Source organism: Anolis sagrei, chromosome 5 (assembly GCF_037176765.1).
Source record: "Anolis sagrei isolate rAnoSag1 chromosome 5, rAnoSag1.mat, whole genome shotgun sequence".
Lineage (NCBI taxonomy): Eukaryota > Metazoa > Chordata > Lepidosauria > Squamata > Dactyloidae > Anolis > Anolis sagrei.
The window spans coordinates 36,873,346-36,894,876 of NC_090025.1; the positions used below are offsets into that span (position 1 = coordinate 36,873,346).

Consider the following 21,531-nt stretch of genomic DNA (forward strand, 5'->3'; position numbering starts at 1 on the left):
ATTCCTTTCTTGGGGCATTTATAAGTTGGCCGAGATATCACTCTTTATGATCAATGACAGTCTTAATTTAGTCCATTTTGTGTTTTGGCCATGACAGCGATGTACGAGCTAAAATGCCAATGCAATTCTAGGTTGCACCAATGGAAGTATAGTTAGATCGTGGAAAGTAAGTCATAGTACAACCTCACTTTATGTTGGTCAGCTGGATTAATACTGTGCCGAGTTCTGGTCACCACAATTCAAGAAGGATAATTGACAAGCTAGAACATGTCCAAAGAAGAATGACCAACATGCAATACAATTGCCACAAAGCTTTGCCACATACAGTTCAACTAACAAAAACCACCTCGGTTGTACTATCCATGACTCCAAAGATCTTTACTTCATTTTTGCTAGTTCATACAAGTGGTGGCTCCCAAATAAGTCATGCATAGAGGCCACTGAAAATCCCATTTATAAGATAGAACTCCACCCACTGACAATACTTATTTATGTTCTTTCTTTTTCCCTTCTTACAAATAGTGTCTGCATTTCACCACGACATGTTCTTCATGGGAGCCATGCAAGCTGCCTACAATTGAAATAATACATAGGACAGGGTAGAAGAGGAGCCAGTATAATGCAGTAGTTTGGGTGTTGGACTATGACTTCTGAGACTACTGTTTGAATCCCCATTCAGTCATAGAAATCCACTCGATTATCATAAGCAAGCCACACTTGGATAAGGAGTGGTGGGATTTGAATGTTTTAATAAATAACAGCTACTCTGTAAAAAGCCAGTGGGCTTTTAAATTGGCCTTCTGCTTGCCTCTTACTAGAAAAGAAAAATACTGCTCTTATTCATTGTATAGGAGTTCATCTTCATTCCTCACCCACACACTGGCAAATATCAAAGCATAACTGATAAACTGATGATTATACCAGCATATCTTTCATTTTGTATCAAAGAGAATGCTGAAATGTTACCTTTGTGTTCAAAATGTTTGCATTTTGCAGTATTATTGGGGATTTGTCATCTATTCTGCGCTGTGTGTATTTTTCAAGATTGTGTACAAATGTGATGGGAAAAGTGAAGCATCATTTTCTGATTGGTCAGCCATATTACAAGTATAATAATGTAACAATAACTTCTGGCATAAATCAGTGTTTCCTTCACTCTTTCATGATCGAATTCTGCTGTTTAAGGGCCCAAATGCACAGACCAAATGTAGTGGGGTGGGGGGTGAATAGACTCTGTGGTGTCCACATGATGCAAGGAAGTGTTTTGCCCTAATACCCAGTAAGGTCACTTATGTTACCCAAAGTTGGGAGATGCCACAGAGCTTCCCTGAAGCTCCAAAGCTCACCCACACTTTTGGGATGTGCAAACAGTTTCTCCAATTCTGAATTGGAACTGGCTGCTGCTGTTTACATGATTACTCCTCTTTTCCGGGCTTGGGTGGCCCAGACAAGGAATTGCACTTTCCCTCACAATCCTGTCCCCCATTGTAGTGGCAACCACAGCACACAGAACTACTGATGGTTATTCCGTGTTTGGCGCTGGCCAAAACACCAGTATAGGCAATCCCCGAGTTACAAACATCCGACTTACAAAGAACTCATAGTTAAGAATGGAGGTGAGACAACCAGAAGTGAGAAAAATCTTATCTCTAGGAAGGAAAATCCACTCCTAGAAGAGTTATCAAGGGGAAATTGTGTCACCGCTGAAGCTTTATCACCAATCCTGGCTTCTACAACACAAAACCTTCCCTTTAACTTATACATGAGGTTGACGGATATACATGGTAGGTAAAAGTCCCACTGTTCCTAACAACATTTTGGGTTTGTGTGAAGTATGTCTTTCTGATCGCTGCTCTACTATGGTTTGTACACCTCTTTTTTTCTTGACAGTTAAATATTATCTCTTGACCAAAGTAGTTGAATAATCAATGTGTAGGCTGGAATGCTTATGGCCTAATAAACTTAGCAAGGTATAAACTTACTATGAAATGAATTACAAATTAAAATAAACTGTTCCTTTTCCATGTTATGTATTTGTTTTATTTACTTTATATCCTGCCTTTCTCCCTGAGGAGACTCAAGGCAGCTAACAATCACACATTTTGATCAATTTAAAACAAAGTGAATATAAAAATTTAAAAAATTAAATAGATTGTGTGTCTGGTTAAAAATACAATTAAAACATAATAAATACAAATAAAATGCATTTTAAAACACAGTCCCACCCAAATTCCACCCGTAGCCTCCTCAGCTAACTGAAAACATAAATGTGAGTCTATAAAACCATTTTAAATTTGTTTAAAAGGGGATTTATATTTAAATACAGTAGAGTCTCACTTATCCAACCTTCACTAATCCAACATTCTGCATTATCCAACACAGTCTGCCTCCCATCCAGATCCACAGCTGTTTCAGTACATTGCAATGTTTTAGTGCTAAATTCGTAAATACAGTACTAATTACTACATGAACGTTGCCGTGTATTGAACTGCTTTTTCTGTCAATTAGTTGTAAAACATGTTTTTGTGTCTAATTTGTAAAATCAAAACATAATTTGACGTTTAATAGGCTTTTCCTTAATCCCTCCTTATTGTCCAACATTTTTGCTTATCCAACGTTCTGCCGACCCTCTATGTTGGATAAGCAATATAATAATTAGACAAGTGATGCTAGAAATCAGTATCTAGTGTTTTTCAAATCCAGTGCGCAAAACAAATTGTACCAATGCAACCAAGCGATTTAAAAAATCTGTGTAGTTTTGTTCTTCATATGATTCACACAACGGACATATTTTGTCTTCTTTTGCATCTCTTTTTGCAACTTGTTTCTGCAGTAAAAAGATTTATAAAACTTACAGTTAATCTTCTGTTTTTCAGAAGAAGGCCACACCATAATCTCAAATACGATTTATATCCCCAATAGATTGTCTATAGATCACATCAATCTCTGTAATGCCCGTGTTACAAGCAGCCTACCCAATCAAATTTATATCATGCTCATCATCAGATGTTGCATACACAATGAAACACGAGGAGCAAACACTTAAGGACAGTTCAGGCGCTCAAGACCAGACCAATACAATAAGAGCTAGTTCAACATAATGGCCCTGAAGCTATGATATTTCTAAGTTTCACTTTCCTTCAGTTTCAGGGGAGAATATCTTAATACAAAATGATAGTATATTTAGATTTACCATTTATCTTAGTGGCTTCGTGAGGTTTCTTTTAGAACAAATATAGAAAACATTTTTGTACTGCCTGTGTTAGCTATTTCTGCGACATTGTTATCTGTTCAGAGTTTAAATGATTTTGATTAAATGAGACAGACAAAGTGGGGTCTAGTCTGAAGGATTCCTATTATGTCTGGTCATGTGATATATCGTATATACCCAAGTATAAGCTGACACAAATATAAGCCGAGGCACCTAATTTTGCCACACAAAAAATCCCTGGGAAAACTTACTGACTTGATTATAAGCCGAGGGTGGATAAAGCAGCAGCTACTTATAAATTTTAAAATAAAAATTGATAACAATAAAATTACATTAATTGAGACATCATGTTAAATGTTTTTATATTTTTATAAAATTGTAATTTAAGATAAGACTGTCCAACTCTGATTAAATCATTCTAACCTTCAATGTAAATGTGCTTATGTATCCTTCCAATAATCGCCATAGTTTATTTTAACTATATATTTTGGGGGAAATGCTGTGTGTATATGAATAAGGAAAAGTGGGAAACACTGGCACAGGAAGGACTGGAAACATGAAAAGGTTGGAATGGGAAAGGGTGGTTGAAAAAGTGGGAAAATTAGGTGGAAAGGGGGTAGCTGGAAAATTAGGACAGATTAGGGTGGGGAGGGGGCAACTGGGGAAGGAAATGACAGGTGTGAAAGGGGGGGATGGAAAGTGGGTAAAGTTAGGATGGAAAGTGGGCTAGAAAAGTGGGAAAGACCCCAGTCTCGAGTGTGAAGGGGGGTACGATTGAGAAAAGCTGGGGAAACTGGTGTGGGAAAGGGGTACAGCTGGAAAAGATTGGGATGGGGAAAGGAAGATTCCAGAATGAACAAGACTGAGGTTCAAAGGGGAGGGGGAGGTGGAAAGATTGGAGTGGGAAGGGGCAAGTGGAGAAGTGGGAAAGATCGAGGTGGGAAAGGGGGCTGGGAAAGTGGAAAACTGAAATGGGAAAGGAGGCAAGATTAATGGGAAAGAGGGTGGAACCTAGAAAGCAGGCTGGGACGGAAAGTGGAGAGAGGGGGGCTGGGGATAGTAAAGACTGGTAGGAAGGAGGAAAAGAAAAGGGGACGATGGGTGAGAAATGGGTGGGGGGAAACAGGTGGGAAGGGAGGAAGTGAGACTCAGGAGAGGAGGGCGCTCTGTGCTGAGGTGGGAGGAGAGGAAGGTGTGCGCCCTCCCCTCCTCTTTTGGCACAGCTGTGCCAAGAGGTGAGGCTCCTGGTGGGAAGGCATGGGGCTGAAAGAACGTCTTTCAACCCCACACCTTCCCATCACGACCCGCACTCGAGTATAAGCCGAGGGGGACTTTTTTAGCCTAAAAAAGGGCTGAAAAACCTGGCTTATAGTCGGGTATATATGGTATAATATTTCTCACATAATTTCAATTTAGAAAAAAAAGAATCCGTTGTTAGTCCTTACCCAACCAGCTTGAAGATTTCTCTTGATATTTTGTATTGTATTCGTAATGTTTCTGTTTTCATTTTCTTCCTCTAGAATGTCAATTTCACGCATAAAACATTGCATGGCTGGCCTTGCACATTTTATCTTAAATAAGCAAGGAAAAAAATCATAATTAAGAGTGGGAAAGATGGTACATGATTGATTTTCATGGCTTGATTGAAAAGAATACAGTCACTAAAAGTAATGACAATATTGAAAATGTTGCTATGGTGTAAAATACCACAAAGAGCTTCTGGAAAGACTCACAATGGTATATTTGAGACTAGATTAACCTAGGTACCTAATGTTAACCCAGCTTGACATACTTCAACATGTCACAAACCGCTTTGGAAGCACACACTTTCCGAAAGCAGCACATGGAAACTACTTCACATTTAAATTCATAGAATAATTCCCAGTGCAGTAAATCATAGATTCTTGATTGTGAAGTGTACATTACATGAGAACTAGACTAAATGCAGTGTATTAGAATTTACCCATTGAAACTATGGGACTCAAATTAACTACTGCCAAGTTGTATTTATTTTATTGAGTCTGTCTCTAGTGTATCTTAAACGAGATAGGGGCAGTGGGGCAGAGAAATGGAAAAGAGAAAAGTTTTTGTCTCTGGTGTGCTGGCATACCCTTAAATACAGCTTTGAAAGACATTCCACACTCCTGATGTAAAGGCTTCGTCCTAGAGTCAGGATTAAATACATCTGAAAATACTGACTTCTAAAAATGACATTCTTGATGTCTTCATAATGTACCCTTCTAGGATTTAATGCACTGTGAAAAAATCCCATTGCCAAATGCCTGATAAAAGAAAGTGAGAGCTTTATAGAGGTCAGTATCATCCCTGAACCTGAGATTATGAGAGAAACCTAGGGATATCTTCTAGTAATACATTTGTCCTTCCACATTTGCAGTTAGGAATTTTGCAGATTTGATTATTTGTGGATTCTTCTTAAAAATCTCTTATGAATCTCCAGGTCTTCCTTTGGAAATGTGGTCAACTCCTGTTATGCTGGAAGATCTAGAGATTCCTCAAACGAACACCTCTCCAGAATAGAAAACTCATCCAGTGCAATTCTGTGTTCAGTTTCCAGCAAAAGTTTACCATAGTTCCATTTTGGAAGACCTAGAAATTTCTAGAGAAGTGTTCTCTCTGGTCAAAAAATAGCTATTTCTTTATTCACAGTTTTCCACTTTCATAGTGGTCCTGCACCCCTAACCCCAACAAATGTGGAAGGTTTGCCGTGTTATATAAGCACAATATATCAAGCAACAATCACAGTTCAGAGCAGATCCTTTAAAAGAAATCATGTGCTAGCTGACAATTTCCATCAAAGCTGTTCATATCTTTTTCTACTCTGATTCTTTGATGACATGCTTTGCACAGTTCTGCAAAGTACATTTCTCTCTTTGTGTCATGTTTGTCATGTATTATGCACATTTCCCATAACATAAAGAAGTGGGAAATAAAAGCCCTAGTAGTAAAGTTACATTGGTTTTACTCAGAGTAAGGAGAATGAGATAGGCGTGCAATATTGTGGGGAGAAAATATCTTCAAACATGAGTATAAGAAAAAAACAACATTACTTTAAGTCAAGCTGTAAAATTATAGCCCTCTAAATATTTTAACTCAAAAATTGTATTCATTCTGTCATATCTAGTTAGTATAGTCTATGGCAGAGGCGACAGTCTAGATTTTGGGGGACTTCAACTCCCAGAAGCCCTACCCAGCTTGTCCAATGACTAGGAATTCTGGGAGCTAAAGTCCGAAACTCCTGGACGGCTACAAGTTTGCAGAGAAGAGGAAAGGACAAGCCATTGCCTCACGCCCCCTCCCCCCCCCCCCCCCTTGCACTCTTCTCCGTCTGGGGAGATGGTGGCCCACTGTTTGCCCAGGAAGAGAAGAGGAGAAGAAGGGACAAGCTGATGCCACCTTCTCTAGCCAGCCACATGTTCCTGCCTCGGCCCTCCTCTCAGTCTGCGGATTGAGTCCGCTGCATCTTCATGCGGCGAGGAGGGCCGAGGCAGACAGGCCGAACCTGAGACTCCAAAGGGCCGCATCCGGCCTGTGGGCCTGGGTTTGCCATGCCTGATCTATGGTGAATGGTTATTGAAAATGCAATACAAAGCATCCCAATTGAACTAATTGCCCTTGTTGATTAGACAGACCTCTTGCAAGAACTGAGAATGAATTGCATATCTTTGTCTTTACAAATGATATGGAAATCCCAATGCCTGCGGGGATACAATCTAATAAAAGTAAAGCACTTTAGAGTCTCATTGATTTCAATGGGAAAGATGTATTGGTATGCTAAATTTTCTACTTGCATCAGTGGGATTTTAGAGTACTTAAGACTTTAATTAGGTTTTACCTTACATATTTTAAATCAAAAGCTATGCCACATGGCTATAGGGGTGGACCCATATTCTACTTACCCCTGTAATATTTGGTGTGTACAATGTGCCTTCTCTGCTCTGTAAAAGAAGAATAGAAGATAAGGTTGTCGTCCTTAACATGTAACAAAGTGAGTGCAAACAAAGAGAAAAACATCCACTTACTGGCAAAATATTTAGAAGTAGTCTGATGTCAATCTGCATTGCTTCTAGGTAGTCCGGCTTGATTGTAGGCATTCCACCTATGGTGGTGAAGATTAGTGCAATAAAACACAGGCTTACTTCTTTGTTCATGATGGCAAAAGCTTGGGTCTAATTAACTCTAAATCTAGTTTGAGTATATATATATACCCTTAATATTTAAAAGGGAAAAAAGTGACATAGTAGAATTTTAACACCTTTTTTCATATTCTGAATCTTTTTCCTTTCACTGATGACACTTTGGAATTTCTTTTTGAAGGGATGTAGATAAAAGGTGAAAGAAACCTGTACAGATTTTGTGCATTACCTATGTATACTTTCCTCAAGACCTTTCCCCCCACCTTCTTCATTTGCAAAGGTTGGGTCAAGAACTCCAACGCTGATGCATCCATATGTTAATCATTGTGGGTACGTGTGGGTGGGGAGGAGGGGTATAGTAATAAATTAGTCCTATATATTCATTTATGTGTCTTTTGCAAGATGATGTTTAATTATGACTTAATAGGTTAAAGTCAGATGATGAAAGCAAAAGGGATTTTTTTAAAAATGAGACTGTTGAAACTTAATAACAGGAAGCAACATTGCTTCCGAAATAAAGATGTTTGTGTGTGTGTTTATACCTGGGAGTACTTCAGATAATTAGTTTTAAGTGAATGATGCAAAGATAAGAAGTCTCTGTTAGATTACAGCAGGGATCAAAGAAGAAATATAGGTTTATGTGGTTTCTGTCTCCGTAACAAAAGTAAAACGTGATCTCTGTAAGCATGGTGTGTTGGTGGTACCCAGCACATTTACAAGCTGCACTACTGAATTTGTGGAATCTTAACCTGTGACATATGGTCCTTGTTTATTTCCTCCCAATAAGCAAATAATAAATACACATTCATTTAAATAAATGTTCCAATGACTACTAGAAAGCCCGAAGAGCCTTGATTGACCAATACTTGTAGATGTTGTATCTTTGGTCCTCTCCCTTTGAGAACTCCAGTGGCTGCTTTGTTTTAAGAATTCAGGGATTGGTGCTGCCTTTTGAATTGTTGTCATTTTACTCTTCATATTGGAATAGTTGCTATTTTTGCTATGCTCAACTTCTAACTGTTAGACTTTAAGATTAGAATACCTCCATTTTGCTGTCAATTATGCTGCCTGTTTTCTTCAGATTTGGGTGGGCCAAATATGATCATTTGCTAATCAGTTAACTTAGCGTAACACCATTCCAACTGATAGAGCTGAGGCCAGGGTTTTGCAATAATCTATGCCAGGGCTTCTTAAACTTTTTTTTTCTCAGGACCCTTTTCTGCCTGAGAAATTTTTATGTGACCCCGGGGATATAGGTATATAAAGTATGTCTAAAAGATCACACATTTACTGATAACAAACCAGTATTTGCTAGGCTTGCTAAGCAGAGTGATTTTCCTTTTGTGAAGTACAGGTGAAGCATCTCTTGCAGAGTCCACTGTAAACTGCACAACAGATTTGTGTGAATGTCTAAAATAGCCGCTAGGTGATGTTGCCAAAATTTTGGTGCCTCCAACATTGAGCTTAGAGAATCCCATTTGGGGTCAGGGTCCACAATATAAGAAGCAGTGATATATACAAATCCACCAGAAAACCAGCACCCCAAAAAGCTGGGACTAAGGTCAATATGTTAGTGAAAAAGATTAAACTGTTTGTTTGTGGACTTCCTACTCAAGTACTCTAGACTAGACTCTCTGTTGATCTGGCAGAGGGAATTTTTGGAGAATCCTAGAAGTCCAAGGAATCAGACCCTGAGCGAGGGCTGGGTAAATGGCCTTGGAGGACCGTATCTGGCCCTCGGGCCTTAGTTTGAGGACACCTGGCATAGCTGAACAACAATGAACAATAAGGTGTGCGGCCGAGCGTGTAAGGGGGGCAAGGAGTGTGCAGGAGGTGCCCCATAAGTCATATGGCCTGGAATGTGGATGTCTTGAACTTGAAAAGAACAGAACAGCATGTTTATTAAAAAGAAGAAAAATGGATTTGGGCCTATAATTATTATTATTATTATTATTATTATTATTATTATTATTAACTTTATTTGTACCCTGCTAGTATTTCCCGAAGGACTCAATGCGGCTTACAAGGCCAAGGCCTCAAAACACAACATAACAATACAAATCCTAAAGCAAATTAAAAACAGTTAAAGCAATATTAAACAATAAACAACACATCAAGACACTATAAAACTGGGCCGGGCCAGAGTAATGGGTACAGGATTAAAAGTGCTGATGTGACAGGTGATAAGTAAGGATTATAGGGTAAGTGCAGTGTGCAGTAATCTTAAATCTAATAAAGTGCTTCTGGGACTTGTTATTGGAGTTTCCTATTCTGGAAAGGCACATTGGAACAGCCAGGTCTTCAAGTTCTTTCTGAAGACTGCCAATGTAGGGGCCTGTCTAAGATCTTTTGGGAGGGTGTTCCAGAGTCGGGGGGCCACCACAGAAAAGGCCCTGTCTCGCGTCCCCACCAAACGTGCCTGCGACGCAGGCGGAATCACGAGCAGGGCCTCTCCAGATGAACGCAGTGAGCGTGTGGGTTCATAAACGGAGATGCAGTTACGCAGGTAGGATGGTCCCAAACCGTTTAGGGCTTTGTAGGTAAGCACCTGCACCTTAAATTGGGCTTGGAAAATAAACGGCAGCCAGTGGAGCTCCTTGAACAGGATGGTTGACCTCTCTCTGTAAGAAGCACCAGTTAACATCCTGGCTGCTGCCCATTGGACCAGTTGGAATTTCCCAGCCGTTTTCAAGGGCAGCCCCACGTAAAGCGCATTACAGTAGTCCAATCTAGAGGTGACCAAGGCATGGACCACCCCGGCCAGATCAGCCTTCGCGAGGTACGGTCGCAGTTGGTGCAGGAGTCTCAATTGTGCAAAAGCCCTCCTGGACACTGCTGACGTCTGGGCCTCAAGTGTAAGCGGTGAATCCAAGAGGACTCCCAAACTATGGACCTGTGGCTTCAGGGGGATGCAGGGGACCCCAAGAACATGCACGCTTCCTGATCCGTGGCAACCAGGAACGTCCACAGGCCCTTGGAGAAAGCTGATCATCTTCGCTGGAGGAGGCCTGTGTGTGAAAGTGTGTGAATGTTTCAAATGTGTGCATGAGAGCTCTCTCTTGATGTGATTCTATGGTGATTGTATTTCAATAAATGTTACATGATTAATGTTAAAACCAAATTTGGTCTCTAAAGTCTCTCATTGGTCTAAACTACTTTACTATTCCTTGAACACTGCATAAAAGTACAAGAACCTCTTGGGGTTCATAACATGACAAGGAGAATGGGAGGTGAGAGGAAGTGCCATCCCATGTCCCTGGGCCACCCAAGTCCATAAAATATTGGATAGTTGTGTAAACAGTTGAAGCCAGTTTTATCTTGGAACCAACCCAACTGTTTGCATAGACCCAAAGTCACAGGTCACTCCAAATTCTAGGGCAAAATTCAAAACAAGCAGCATTAAGATGACCTTGCTGCATGTTACCTTAGATCAACTCGATGCATAATTGGGATGCCATGAAGCTGATTCAGGTATCCTTCATAGTAAGTGGTTGATGTAAATATCTCCTAAGTTACATCTTTTTTCTTGGGCTCCTCTCTTCTTTTAGAATGAATATAGAGGTCCTAGAGGCAGGCTTCCTTTTCTGTGATAATAGACATTTGGCCTGGCCCCTCCTTCAAGGATGTCAGGCTGGCTGTCAAGGTTTCTTTATCCCCCACAAAATAGCTCTGAGAGACAGAGTAAGATGGAAAATGAACACTGGAAATCGAATGAGCTTTGTAGCTAGGTGAAGATTTCAATCAAGAGCCCAATGTTCTATTTTATACATTATCCTGTTTCTAACACATAAAGGCCAGACAAAATAATCCTAGAATACTTTCCATCTTTGATCATGCAAATGAGTACAGGTCTGAAATGTACCTACTGCTTTTCCTACTCTTAATAATAATTCTATAAATAATCAAAACACCTTTTTGTGGCTTGGCAGTATCTTATCTGTAGTGCCGTGTATGAGACATAGTTGGGATGGAACACAGGGGAATCCCCAGAAACCAGTATTTTCTTTACAGGTGGCAACTCGGGGAGTTTCCTCTTTTTAGTTCATTGTTGCTTGTGTTGGCAACTTTTCTTTGTGATAAAGTCTAGAAGCTTACTCAAATTGGAAACTGAAGATTTTTGCTGAACTAAATTTCTGAATAAATGTGGGCAGATTTTCAGGCTGCAGGAGTGAGATATTACCCATGATTATATTCCATTACTATCTGCGCAGAATATTAATCAGGGGAAAAGTCTGAAAAATACTCACATTTTAAAGTACAGTAGGGTCCCCATGTTTACAGATTCTTCATCCATGAAGTCAGCCCTCCAACACTTGAAAATATTACCAAAAAACTGCAAAAGTCAAACCTTGATTATATAAGGGACACAATTTTACTATGCCGTTATAGATAATAGGACCTGAACATCCACAGATTTGGGTATCCATAGGGGTCCTGTAACCCTGAGATGTCCTAAGCAGCCAGGAACAGATTTCATTTCAGCCTTGACTCTGTTATCAGCCTGTCTCTCAGTCTGGCAGAATGCCTGAAAGATTGCTTTGTTTGCCTGTATTGTTGAAAATATGCCTTCTATCTACTGGCTCATTAATTTCTGCAGCTAGCCCAGGTGCCAAGCTCTTCTCAGGCTCAAAGTCCTGGGAATTCTCTGGTAGCAATTCAAGCCCTCTTCCAGGGACCATACTATCATCCCCAAACCCTTCAGGAACATTATCATCAGAAAAGACACTTTGAACAGGAATCCCACAGTCATTTTCTGCATCTAGAGCAACCTTATCATTATACACATCATTAGATACATGAACCTCAGAAACATCATTGTCATTCCCAACATCCAGAGTACCCTGATCATTAGACACAATCACAGGCCGAACTCCAACATTTACTAGAACTACCATCCCATCTGCCAGAGCCCTAAGATGAAGATATTCCCTGAACTTTCCTTTGCCCTTTTGCATCCTCTCCCACTGCCTTTCTATTTGATTTTTACAGTTTCTCTTATTAAGGATAGATGAGGGGATACCACCACAGACCACAAGTTGGAAATCACTGTCATACACCTTGCTATCAATGCTGCAATGATAATCAATGGAGCATTGCAGCACACCCAAATACCTGGGAGTTACCCTGGACCGTGATTTGTCCTACAAGAAGCACTGCTTGAAAATCAAGCAAAAAGTAGGTGCTAGAAACAATATCATACAAAAGCTGAATGGCACAACCTGCAGATCACAGCCAGATACAATGAATACATCTGCCCTCGCGCTTTGCTACTCTGCTGCTGAGTACGCATGCCCAGTGTGGAACACATCTCACCAGGCTAAAACAGTGGGTGTTGCTCTTAATGAGACATGCCACATTATAACAGGATGTCTACGTCCTACACCACTGGAGAGATTATACTGTTAAGCCAGTATTGCACCACCTGACATCTGCAGGGACGTACCATCCAATAGTGAACAGACTAAGGCAGTGACATCACTGGCCCATCCCCTGTTCGATGGGCCAGTGATGTCAATGCCAATGCCTTAAATCAAGAAACCGTTTTTTAAGATCTACAGAGATCCTCACAGGAACACCTCAGCAAATGAGAGTCCAAAAGTGGCAGGCAAAAACCCAGAACCTCAACCCATGGCTGATACCGAATGAGAGACTCCCCCTGGGCGCACAGAAGACTGGGCAACATGGAAAACACTAAACAGACTGCACTCTGGCACCACAAGATGCAGAGCCAACCTTAAAAAATGGGGCCACAAAGTGGAGTCTACGACATGCGAGTGTGGAGAAGAGCAAACCACAGACCACTTACTACAATGCAGTCTGAGCCCTGCTGTATGCACAGTGGAGGACCTTTTAGCAACACTAGAGGCACTCCAAGTGGCCAGCTTCTGGTCAAAGGACATTTAGTATAATGCCAAGTTTTATTAAGTTTGTGTTTTTTAAACACAGTACAACTGTATCCTTGTTTTGCTTCTGATACAATAAAGAAATAACTTGCTATCATCAACAAACATACTTATTTTGTGACTGTTGAGTGTGGATGACTTTAATTCAAATTGCTTAGGAAGATGAAATAAACACAGTAGTGGGAGGAGGGGGGTGTCTCTGGTGTATCTTTAGGTTAAAAAGTCTCTGAATCTAAATTGCCCAACTTTAATGTGTTTTATGGGCACTTCATAGGCACCTGTTTCTCAACATTTTCTCCGTTCCATCCCATCCATTGCTTTCCTTGTCACATCTTTCTCTGTGCCACCTTGATCATTTCCTTTTACAAGTCTTGATTGCCATCTTGCCTTCCATTATCCCTCCTTACATCTGTACAAGCACATGGACAAGACAGTGAATGGAAGGGATGAACCATGCCTGGAAATTCCTTACTTGGGAGAACTGAGTCATGACTAGAGGATGTGAATGAACTGAAAGTAGATACCTAAGTTAGTGGAAATTATGTCCTATTTTCAAGTTAATATAGGGGACTGTTCTACCTTTGAAATGTAAAGATGTAAACGTTTGAAGGAACTGCAGAATACAGAAAAGGTATATGTTTGGAATATGGCTACAAACTGGGTGTGGTGCTGCTTTTCGCAAGTATGTGGAAACACCTTCATAGGTTTACTGTTTGTGTCCAGTTCAAAGTGTTTTTTTTTTAAAGCTGGATGTTCCAGATACCCGAAAGACCACTTTTGCCCCTGCCTGTTCAGTAAAACATTCAGCCTAGATCGTCTATCAAAAGTTCATTGTGTTAAGACTGGGGAGAGAACCATATCAGTGATTGGGTTGAAGTTCTGGAACTCTCTTGTTCTTTTTGAGACTCTTTAAAACAGTGTTTCTCAACTTGGGGTCGAGGGGGGGGAGTCACGAGAGGGTGTTAGAGGGGTCACCAAAGACCATCAGAGAACACAGTATTTTCTGTTGGTCTATGGGGGTTCTGTGTGGGAAGTTTGGCCCAATGCCATGGTCTATTTTACCCAGTGTTCAGATTTGGGCATATTGAGTATTTGTGCCAAGTTTGATCCAGATCCATCATTGTTTGAGTCCACAGTGCTCTCTGGATGTAGGTGAATTACAACTCCAAAACTCAAGGTCAATACCCACCAAACTCTTCCAGTATTTTCTGTTGGTCATGGGAGTTCTGTGTGCCAAGTTTGGTTCAATTCCATCATTGACGGAGTTCAGAATGCTCTCTGATTGTAGGTTAACTGTAAATCCCAGCAACTACAACTCCCAAATGACAAAATCAATCTCCCCAACCCCAGCAGTATGCAAATTTGGGTGTATCTGGTATTTGATCCAGTGAATAAAAATACATCCTGCATGTCAGATATTTATGTTATGATTCATAACAATAGTAAAATTATGAAGTATCAACAAAAATAATGTTATGGTTGGGGGTCACCACAACATGAGGAACTGTATTAAGGGGTTGTGGCATCAGGAAGGTTGACAACCACTGCTTTAAAAGGTCTCTTTCTAAAAAAAAATCTACCTGTGCCTTCTTTGTTTTTTTATTGGAGAATCAAGCAGTAGCTTCATATTCTCTTCTCTGAACGTATTCTTGCTTGTAAGAGGGTTGTATTTTCTCAGATCAGTTTTTCCCCATCTGATTATTCACTTGTCTCTTATCGCTCCATTTATGTTGTGAGAACAACCAGCCAGCCACTCTTTCTTCATCCTCCTATTTTACAAAATTTCAAGCAAGCAAACAGGCCAGTCACTGACCCTAAACTGTCTTCTATTCTGCTCTTCTAGCTTTCTTTCTCTTTTTCACACAAAACGGGAAGCAACCACAAACCAAGTTATGAGATCCCATGTATTTTATTCTTCCATCAGCTATCTACCGGATATCCCATTCATAATGGCGACAAGGCAAGCCTTCATTACCTTTTCTTTTAAAAAGAATTAACTATATTCCCAGTGAAAATAAAAACAATTAACTTCTCCTAACTTACTTTTTAATCTGTGACTTACTGCTTCCAAGATCATCTGTTGGAAGTTTTGAAACAATAATCAAGGGACACCAATATGCAAGCTTCTTGGACAGTTGAACCAGTTTACTTGTCCGAACGTATCTTCCTCTATGACCCACCTCTGAGTTTACAATCATTGGGAGAGGCCCTGCTCTCGATCCCGCCACCCTTGCAAGCATAATGGCTGGGACTAGAGACAGGACCTTTTTGGTGGTGGCCTCCCATCTGGAATGCACTCCCCAGTGAAATCAGGGAGACTCCTTCTTTCCTTCAGGAAAAAAAACCTCAAGTCTTGCTTTTGGGACCAAGCATTCAAACAGCTGGCAGAGCAACAACTGTAATGAGTTGTGAGAATTGTAAATGAAAAGATCTTGGACTGGATCGCAGGACTATGATTTGGATTTGTGGACTAAGGCTTGGTCGTCTCAATATTTTAAGGGCTAATATTTTAATCTATTTTGATGTATTTTATACTGTTGTTGACTTGTTTGATGTTAATTGTTGTACTGTGATTGTTTCCTTGTCGGCATCTAATGACTGCCAATTGTAAGTTGCCCTGAGTCCCCCCTCGGGGGTTGAGAAGGACGGGATACAAATGCTCTAAATAAATAAATAAATAAATAAACTATTGCTCACTACAACTTTATGTACCTTTGAGTTCCGTGAAAAGAAATCGTGGTTTAAACGTTCTCTTGAGATTACCACTAGAGAGTGCTACAACACAATTTTGTAGTGAAGCCCTATACTCTTTTATGAGTTTGTAGCAGTCAGTTAAATATCTTTTTTTCTAAACAAATAATCTTTATTGAGTATTTACAAGACACAAAAACAAAATTTAAAACCATGTGTATTCAAGGAATAAAACAGAAAAAATGTGGGAAAGAAGGGGGAGAGAGAAGGGGAGAAAAGAGGAGAGAAAGAAAGAAAGAGAAAGAAGAGAAAGGAAGAAAAAAGAAAAACAAAGTGACATATTGATTCCACTTCCGGGCTTCTTCCTGGATGTTTTTTTCCCTTTCCCTTCTTCTTCCCTTTGTTTCTTCTTATCTCTTTTCTTCCTTTCCTCTATAGGATTTACTTCTGGCGGGTTGATAATTTCTTTCTCTATAGTTATCTTATTATTCTTACTTTAAATATTCTGTTAACAATGTCCAGTCTGGTCCCCCCCGTCCCGCCCCCCTCTCTCTTTTCTTTGGATTTTTGTATCAAGTAAGTTAATATATCCATATTTCTTATGTCCATAATCTTTTTATTCCAATCTTCCATTTTGGGTATTTTACTTTTTCTCCATATTCCCACATAACATATTCTTGCAGTTGTTGTTGATGAGAAGAAGAGTTTGTCTATGCTGCTGTCTAATTTTTGTTCATTAATTCCTAATAAAAATATTTCTGCTTTGAGTGGTATCTTTATTTTTAGTATTTTTTAAAATATATTTTCATGTATTTTCTTCCAAAATATTTTTGCTTTTTTACATGATCACCACATGTGGTAGAAGGTTCCTTTGACCTCCCCACATTTCCAACATTTTGAATTTATGTTTTTATAACATTTCCTACTTTCTGTGGTGTCATGTACCACCTATACATCATTTTTACCCAATTTTCTTTTAGATCGTATGCACGCGTATATTTCAATTCTTTTATTCCATTTATCTCCCACTCTTCTATTCCTATTCATCTTCCAATGTTTTTCACCCAAATAATCATACATTCTTTTACTCCTTCTTCCTCTGTGCTCCACTCAGAGCAAGAATAGGGCTCCACAGCCACATACGGACCCACAGGGAAACCAATGATGGAAGACCATCTTACTTGTCCAACGAGGGATCGCCTAAGTACTCTAGTTGTTTTTTTGTATATTTTAGTTATAATTTTTTCTCTTTTCATTATTTTGTCCCAGATGGTTTCTCTTCGTTGATAGGATTCCAAGGAGGATACCCATAATGTTTTTGGTTTTTTTGCCTAGCCTATTTTTATATTTCTGCAATCAGTTAAATATCTTAAAGGCACCAGATTCCCTCTGATCTTGAAAGCTAGGCAGAGTCTGTTCTTGTTAGCATTTGTATGGGAGACCACCAATGAATATTGGATGCTGTAGGGTATATTTCAGAGGGAGGAACTGGCAAAACCACCTGAGTATTGGTTCCCTAGGAGCTGCATTGTTAGAGCTGTATTGTCGAAGGTTTTCATGGCCGGAATCACTGGTTTGTTGTAGGTTTTTTCGGGCTATATGGCCATGTTCTAGAGGCATTCTCTCCTGATGTTTCACTTGCATCTATGGCAAGCATCCTCAGAGGTAGTGAGGTCTGTTGGAACTAGGAAAAAGGTTTTATTTATCTGTGGAATGACCAGAGTGGGACAAAGGACTCTTGCCTGCTGGAGCTAGGAGTGAATGTTTCAACTGACCACCTTGATTAGCATTTGATTGCCTGGCAGTGCCTGGGGCAATCTTTTGTTGAGAGGTGATTACATGTCCCAGATTGTTTCCTCTCTGTTGTTTTTGCTGCTGTAATTTTGGAGTTTTTTAAATACTGGTAGCCAGATTTTGTTCATTTTCATGTTCTCCTCCTTTCTGTTGAAATTGTCCACATGCTTGTGGATTTCAATGGCTTCTCTGTGTAGTCTGACATGGTGGTTGTTGTGCTACCGGGGGCTCCAAGTAAAAATCTACTCTGCTGTAAATAGTTGTCAAAAAGCATCTGCCTTCGTCTTCCCTAGGCATCCCAAACAACTTCATTCATGCAGAATTGGCTTCACCAATGTGTACAAAACTAGTGTTTGTCTAAAATTTAGTAGTATTCTCTTTAATACTATTTTTCTTCAAGCAGTTCAAACTCCTTAAGTGAAATTCATGCCTCTTTTACACTGCCATATAAAATCCAGATTATCTGCTATGAACTGGATTATATGGCTGTGTATAGACTCATATAATCCAGTTCAAAGAAGATAATGTGGATTATCTCCTTTGATAAGGGACCTCACTTAAAATGCATCTGATGCCATACTCTGTTACGAATTATTCACACTGACCCTGGCTGCATCTACACTGCAGAATTGAAGCAGTTTGACACCACAAGGCAGAACACTGTGGAATCCTGGGAGGTGTAGTTTCACAAGGTTTGTAGCCTACTCTGCTAAGACGTGCTGATGCCTCACCAAACTACAACTCCAAGGATTCCACACCATTGAGCCATAGGTGTTAAAGTACTGTTGAACGGCATTAATTCTGCAATGTAGATGCACCCCTTCCCCATTATCCAACCAATGACATTCATCCTTATAAAAACAAGACTTTTACCAGATATTGAAATTAGGGGGACAAGAATGTGGAAGCATTATTGATTGATGCAGGAATGCTTTATGCAAAATGGAAGGACTGTTTGGGAAAAATACAATGGCAACAAATGGCAAAACAAAAGAATTAACCTTGCCCTGAATAATAACAGTAGTTCAGTTCTTGTGGGTTTTTTCGGGCTATATGGCCATGTTCTAGAGGCATTTCTCCTGACGTTTTGCCTGCATCTATGGCAAGCATCCTCAGAGGTCTGCTGGAGCTGGGAAAAAAGGGGGTTTATATATCTGTGGACTGACCAGGGTGAGACAAAAGGCTTTTGTAAGTTGGGCTAGGTGTGAATCTTTTCAACTGACCACCTTGATTAGCATACAATGGGCTGACTGTGCCTGGAGCAAACTCTTAATGAAAGGTGCTTAGAAGTCCCTGCCTGTTTTTCTCTCTGCTGTTTTAATTTTAGAATTTTTTAATACTGGTAGCCAGATTTTGTTCATTTTCATGGTTTCTTACTTTCTGTTGAAATTGTCCACATGTTTGTGGATTTCAATGGCTTCTCTGTGTAGTCTGACATGGTGGTTGTGAGAGTGGTCCAGCATTTTTGTGTTCTCAAATAAAATGCTGTGTCCAGGTTGGTTCATCAGGTGCTCTGCTATGGCTGATTTCTCTGGTTGGAGTAGTCTGCAGTGCCTTTCATGTTCCTGGATTCTTGTTTGGGCGCTGCGTTTGGTGGTCCCTATGTAGACTTGTCCACAGCTGCATGGTATACGGTAGACTCCTGCAGAGGTGAGAGGATCCCTCTTGTCCTTTGCTGAACGTAGCATTTGTTGGATTTTCTTGGTGGGTTTGTAGATTGTTTGTATGTTGTGTTTCCTCATCAGCTTTCCTATGCGATCAGTGGTTCCCTTGATGTATGGCAGGAACACTTTTCCTCTGGGTGGATCTTCATCTTTACTCTTGTGGCTTGTTCTTGGTCTTTCAGCTCTTCTGATGTCTGAGGTGGAATATCCATTGGCCTGGAGAGCCCAGTTGAGGTGGTTCAGTTCATCTTGGAGGAGGTGGGGTTCGCAGATTCTTTTTGCACGGTCTGCCAAGGCTTTAATGGTGCTTCTTTTTTGACTTGGGTGATGGTTGGAGTTTTTGTGTAGATATCTATCTGTGTGTGTGGGTTTTCTGTAAACGGTGTGACCCAATTGTTGATCTGGTTTACGGATGACTAGGACATCTAGAAAAGGCAATCTTCCTTCCTTTTCTTTTTCCATAGTGAACTGGATGTTAGGGTGGATGCTGTTAAGATGTTCCAGGAACCTGTTGAGTTCTTCTTCTCCATGGCTCCAAATGGTGAAAGTGTCATCCACATATCTGAACCATATAGTGGGCTTTTTGGTTGCTGTTTCAAGAGCTTGTTTTTCAAATTGTTCCATGTAGAAGTTAGCTATGACTGGGCTGAGAGGGCTCCCCATAGCTACTCCATCTTTCTGTTCGTAGAATTCATTGTCCCACTGAAAATAGCTGGTGGTGAGGCAATGGTGAAACAGCGCCGTGATGTCTTCTGGGAACCTCTGGTTGATGAGTGCCATGGTGTCTGCAACTGGGACCATGGTAAATAGAGACACCACATCGAAGCTGATCAGTATGTCATTTGTATTTAGCTTGAGATTGCTGATTTTTTCAATGAAGTGGGCTGAGTCCTTGATGTAGTGTGTTGTGAGCCCAATGTGGCTTTGTAACTGTGCAGCAAGAAATTTGGCTAAGTCATATGTGGGGGACCCAATGGCACTCACGATTGGTCTGAGTGGGGTGGAGTCCTTATGGATTTTGGGGAGTCCATAAAGCCTGGGTGGAAGGGCTTCCGATTTACATAGCTGCTGTCGTATGTCGAAGTTGACTGAGGAGTTTTTAATTAGAGTGTTGGTTTTTCTGGTTATTTTGGAAGTTGGGTCTTGCTTAAGTTTTCTGTATATAGTAGGGTCCAGGAGTTTTTTGATCTTCTCCTTGTATTGCTCTGTATGCATGATGACTGTGGCATTCCCCTTGTCTGCTGGCAGAATGAGGATATCAGGATCTGAATTTAGGTCTCTAATAACAGTAGTTGTTTGTTTGATGCACTCACCATCCTTTGTTGTCTGTCTTCGGTGAAGAGGAAATGCATGCCAACTAGCGGCTTCCGTTTGAAGTGGTTATTGATATATACTTTACACTCGTCCTGTTCCAGGAAGTGGATGGTTTAGAACTTGTTAAGCACCAAACTCTCAAAACAATCTAAGACTGACTCAGCAGTTGCAAACCTCAGATTTTTAGCAAGTGGGGAGGACCTGTTAAAACCAGAGGCACAGACTGGGGGGAGTTCAGGGAAGAAAGAGAATAAGCCGCAGTATCGTATATCATTCCTCCATGTTTGCCTAATCTCTTTTCTTCTCATCCTTGTGTATGGTTCAGTCCCCATCAGCATTTAGCTATTTCGATAGAAAACATCCACACACACAAACATATACAAACTAGATTAGACATATTTATTTATTGTATCTGAAGCAAACCAAGGATACAGTTGTAATGTATTTTTTTTTAAAAAAAAACACACACACAATGAAGATGGCCAATTGAAATATTCACACCTAACTCCAACAGACAAGAGTTCTTTCTCCCACCCTGGACATTCCACAGATATATAAACCCATGTTTCCTAGTTTCCAACAGACCTCACAACCTCTGAAGATGTCTGTCACAGATGCAGGTGAAACGTCAGGAGAGAATGCTTCTGAAACATGGCCATATAGCCCGAAAAACCTAGAACAACCTATATTGGTATGTTCAGACAGTGAATGTTTGCGCTTTATGATTAGCATCTGCCCTGAGTCCCTTCAGGGGAGATAGGGTGGAATATAAACGTATTATTATTATTATTATTATTATT

The 21,531-nt window shown here is 40.3% G+C and overlaps 1 protein-coding gene across 1 annotated transcript; it reads right to left on the reverse strand.

Moving 5' to 3' along the window:
* Positions 1-2,118: 2,118 nt before the first annotated feature.
* On the reverse strand, positions 2,119-20,890 carry LOC132776874 (interleukin-15-like). Its single transcript, XM_060778974.2, has 5 exons — positions 20,731-20,890; positions 7,252-7,328; positions 7,129-7,167; positions 4,657-4,782; positions 2,119-2,827 (listed from the first exon to the last, which is right to left on the reverse strand). Exons 2-5 carry the CDS (start codon positions 7,321-7,323, stop codon positions 2,684-2,686), a joined length of 381 nt encoding a protein of 126 aa, XP_060634957.2. The 5' UTR covers positions 7,324-7,328; positions 20,731-20,890; the 3' UTR covers positions 2,119-2,683.
* Positions 20,891-21,531: the final 641 nt, after the last annotated feature.

Bases quoted from the DNA above. Each gene is read 5' to 3' on its own strand.
- LOC132776874 (XM_060778974.2), bottom strand. From the start codon at position 7,323: ATGCCTACAATCAAGCCGGACTACCTAGAAGCAATGCAGATTGACATC. The intron at 7,168-7,251 runs GTAAGTGGATGT...CTTCTTTTACAG, and splicing joins TACTTCTAAATATTTTGCCA to AGCAGAGAAGGCACATTGTA. The intron at 2,828-4,656 runs GTAAGGACTAAC...TTTTTACTGCAG, and splicing joins GAAATCTTCAAGCTGGTTGG to AAACAAGTTGCAAAAAGAGA.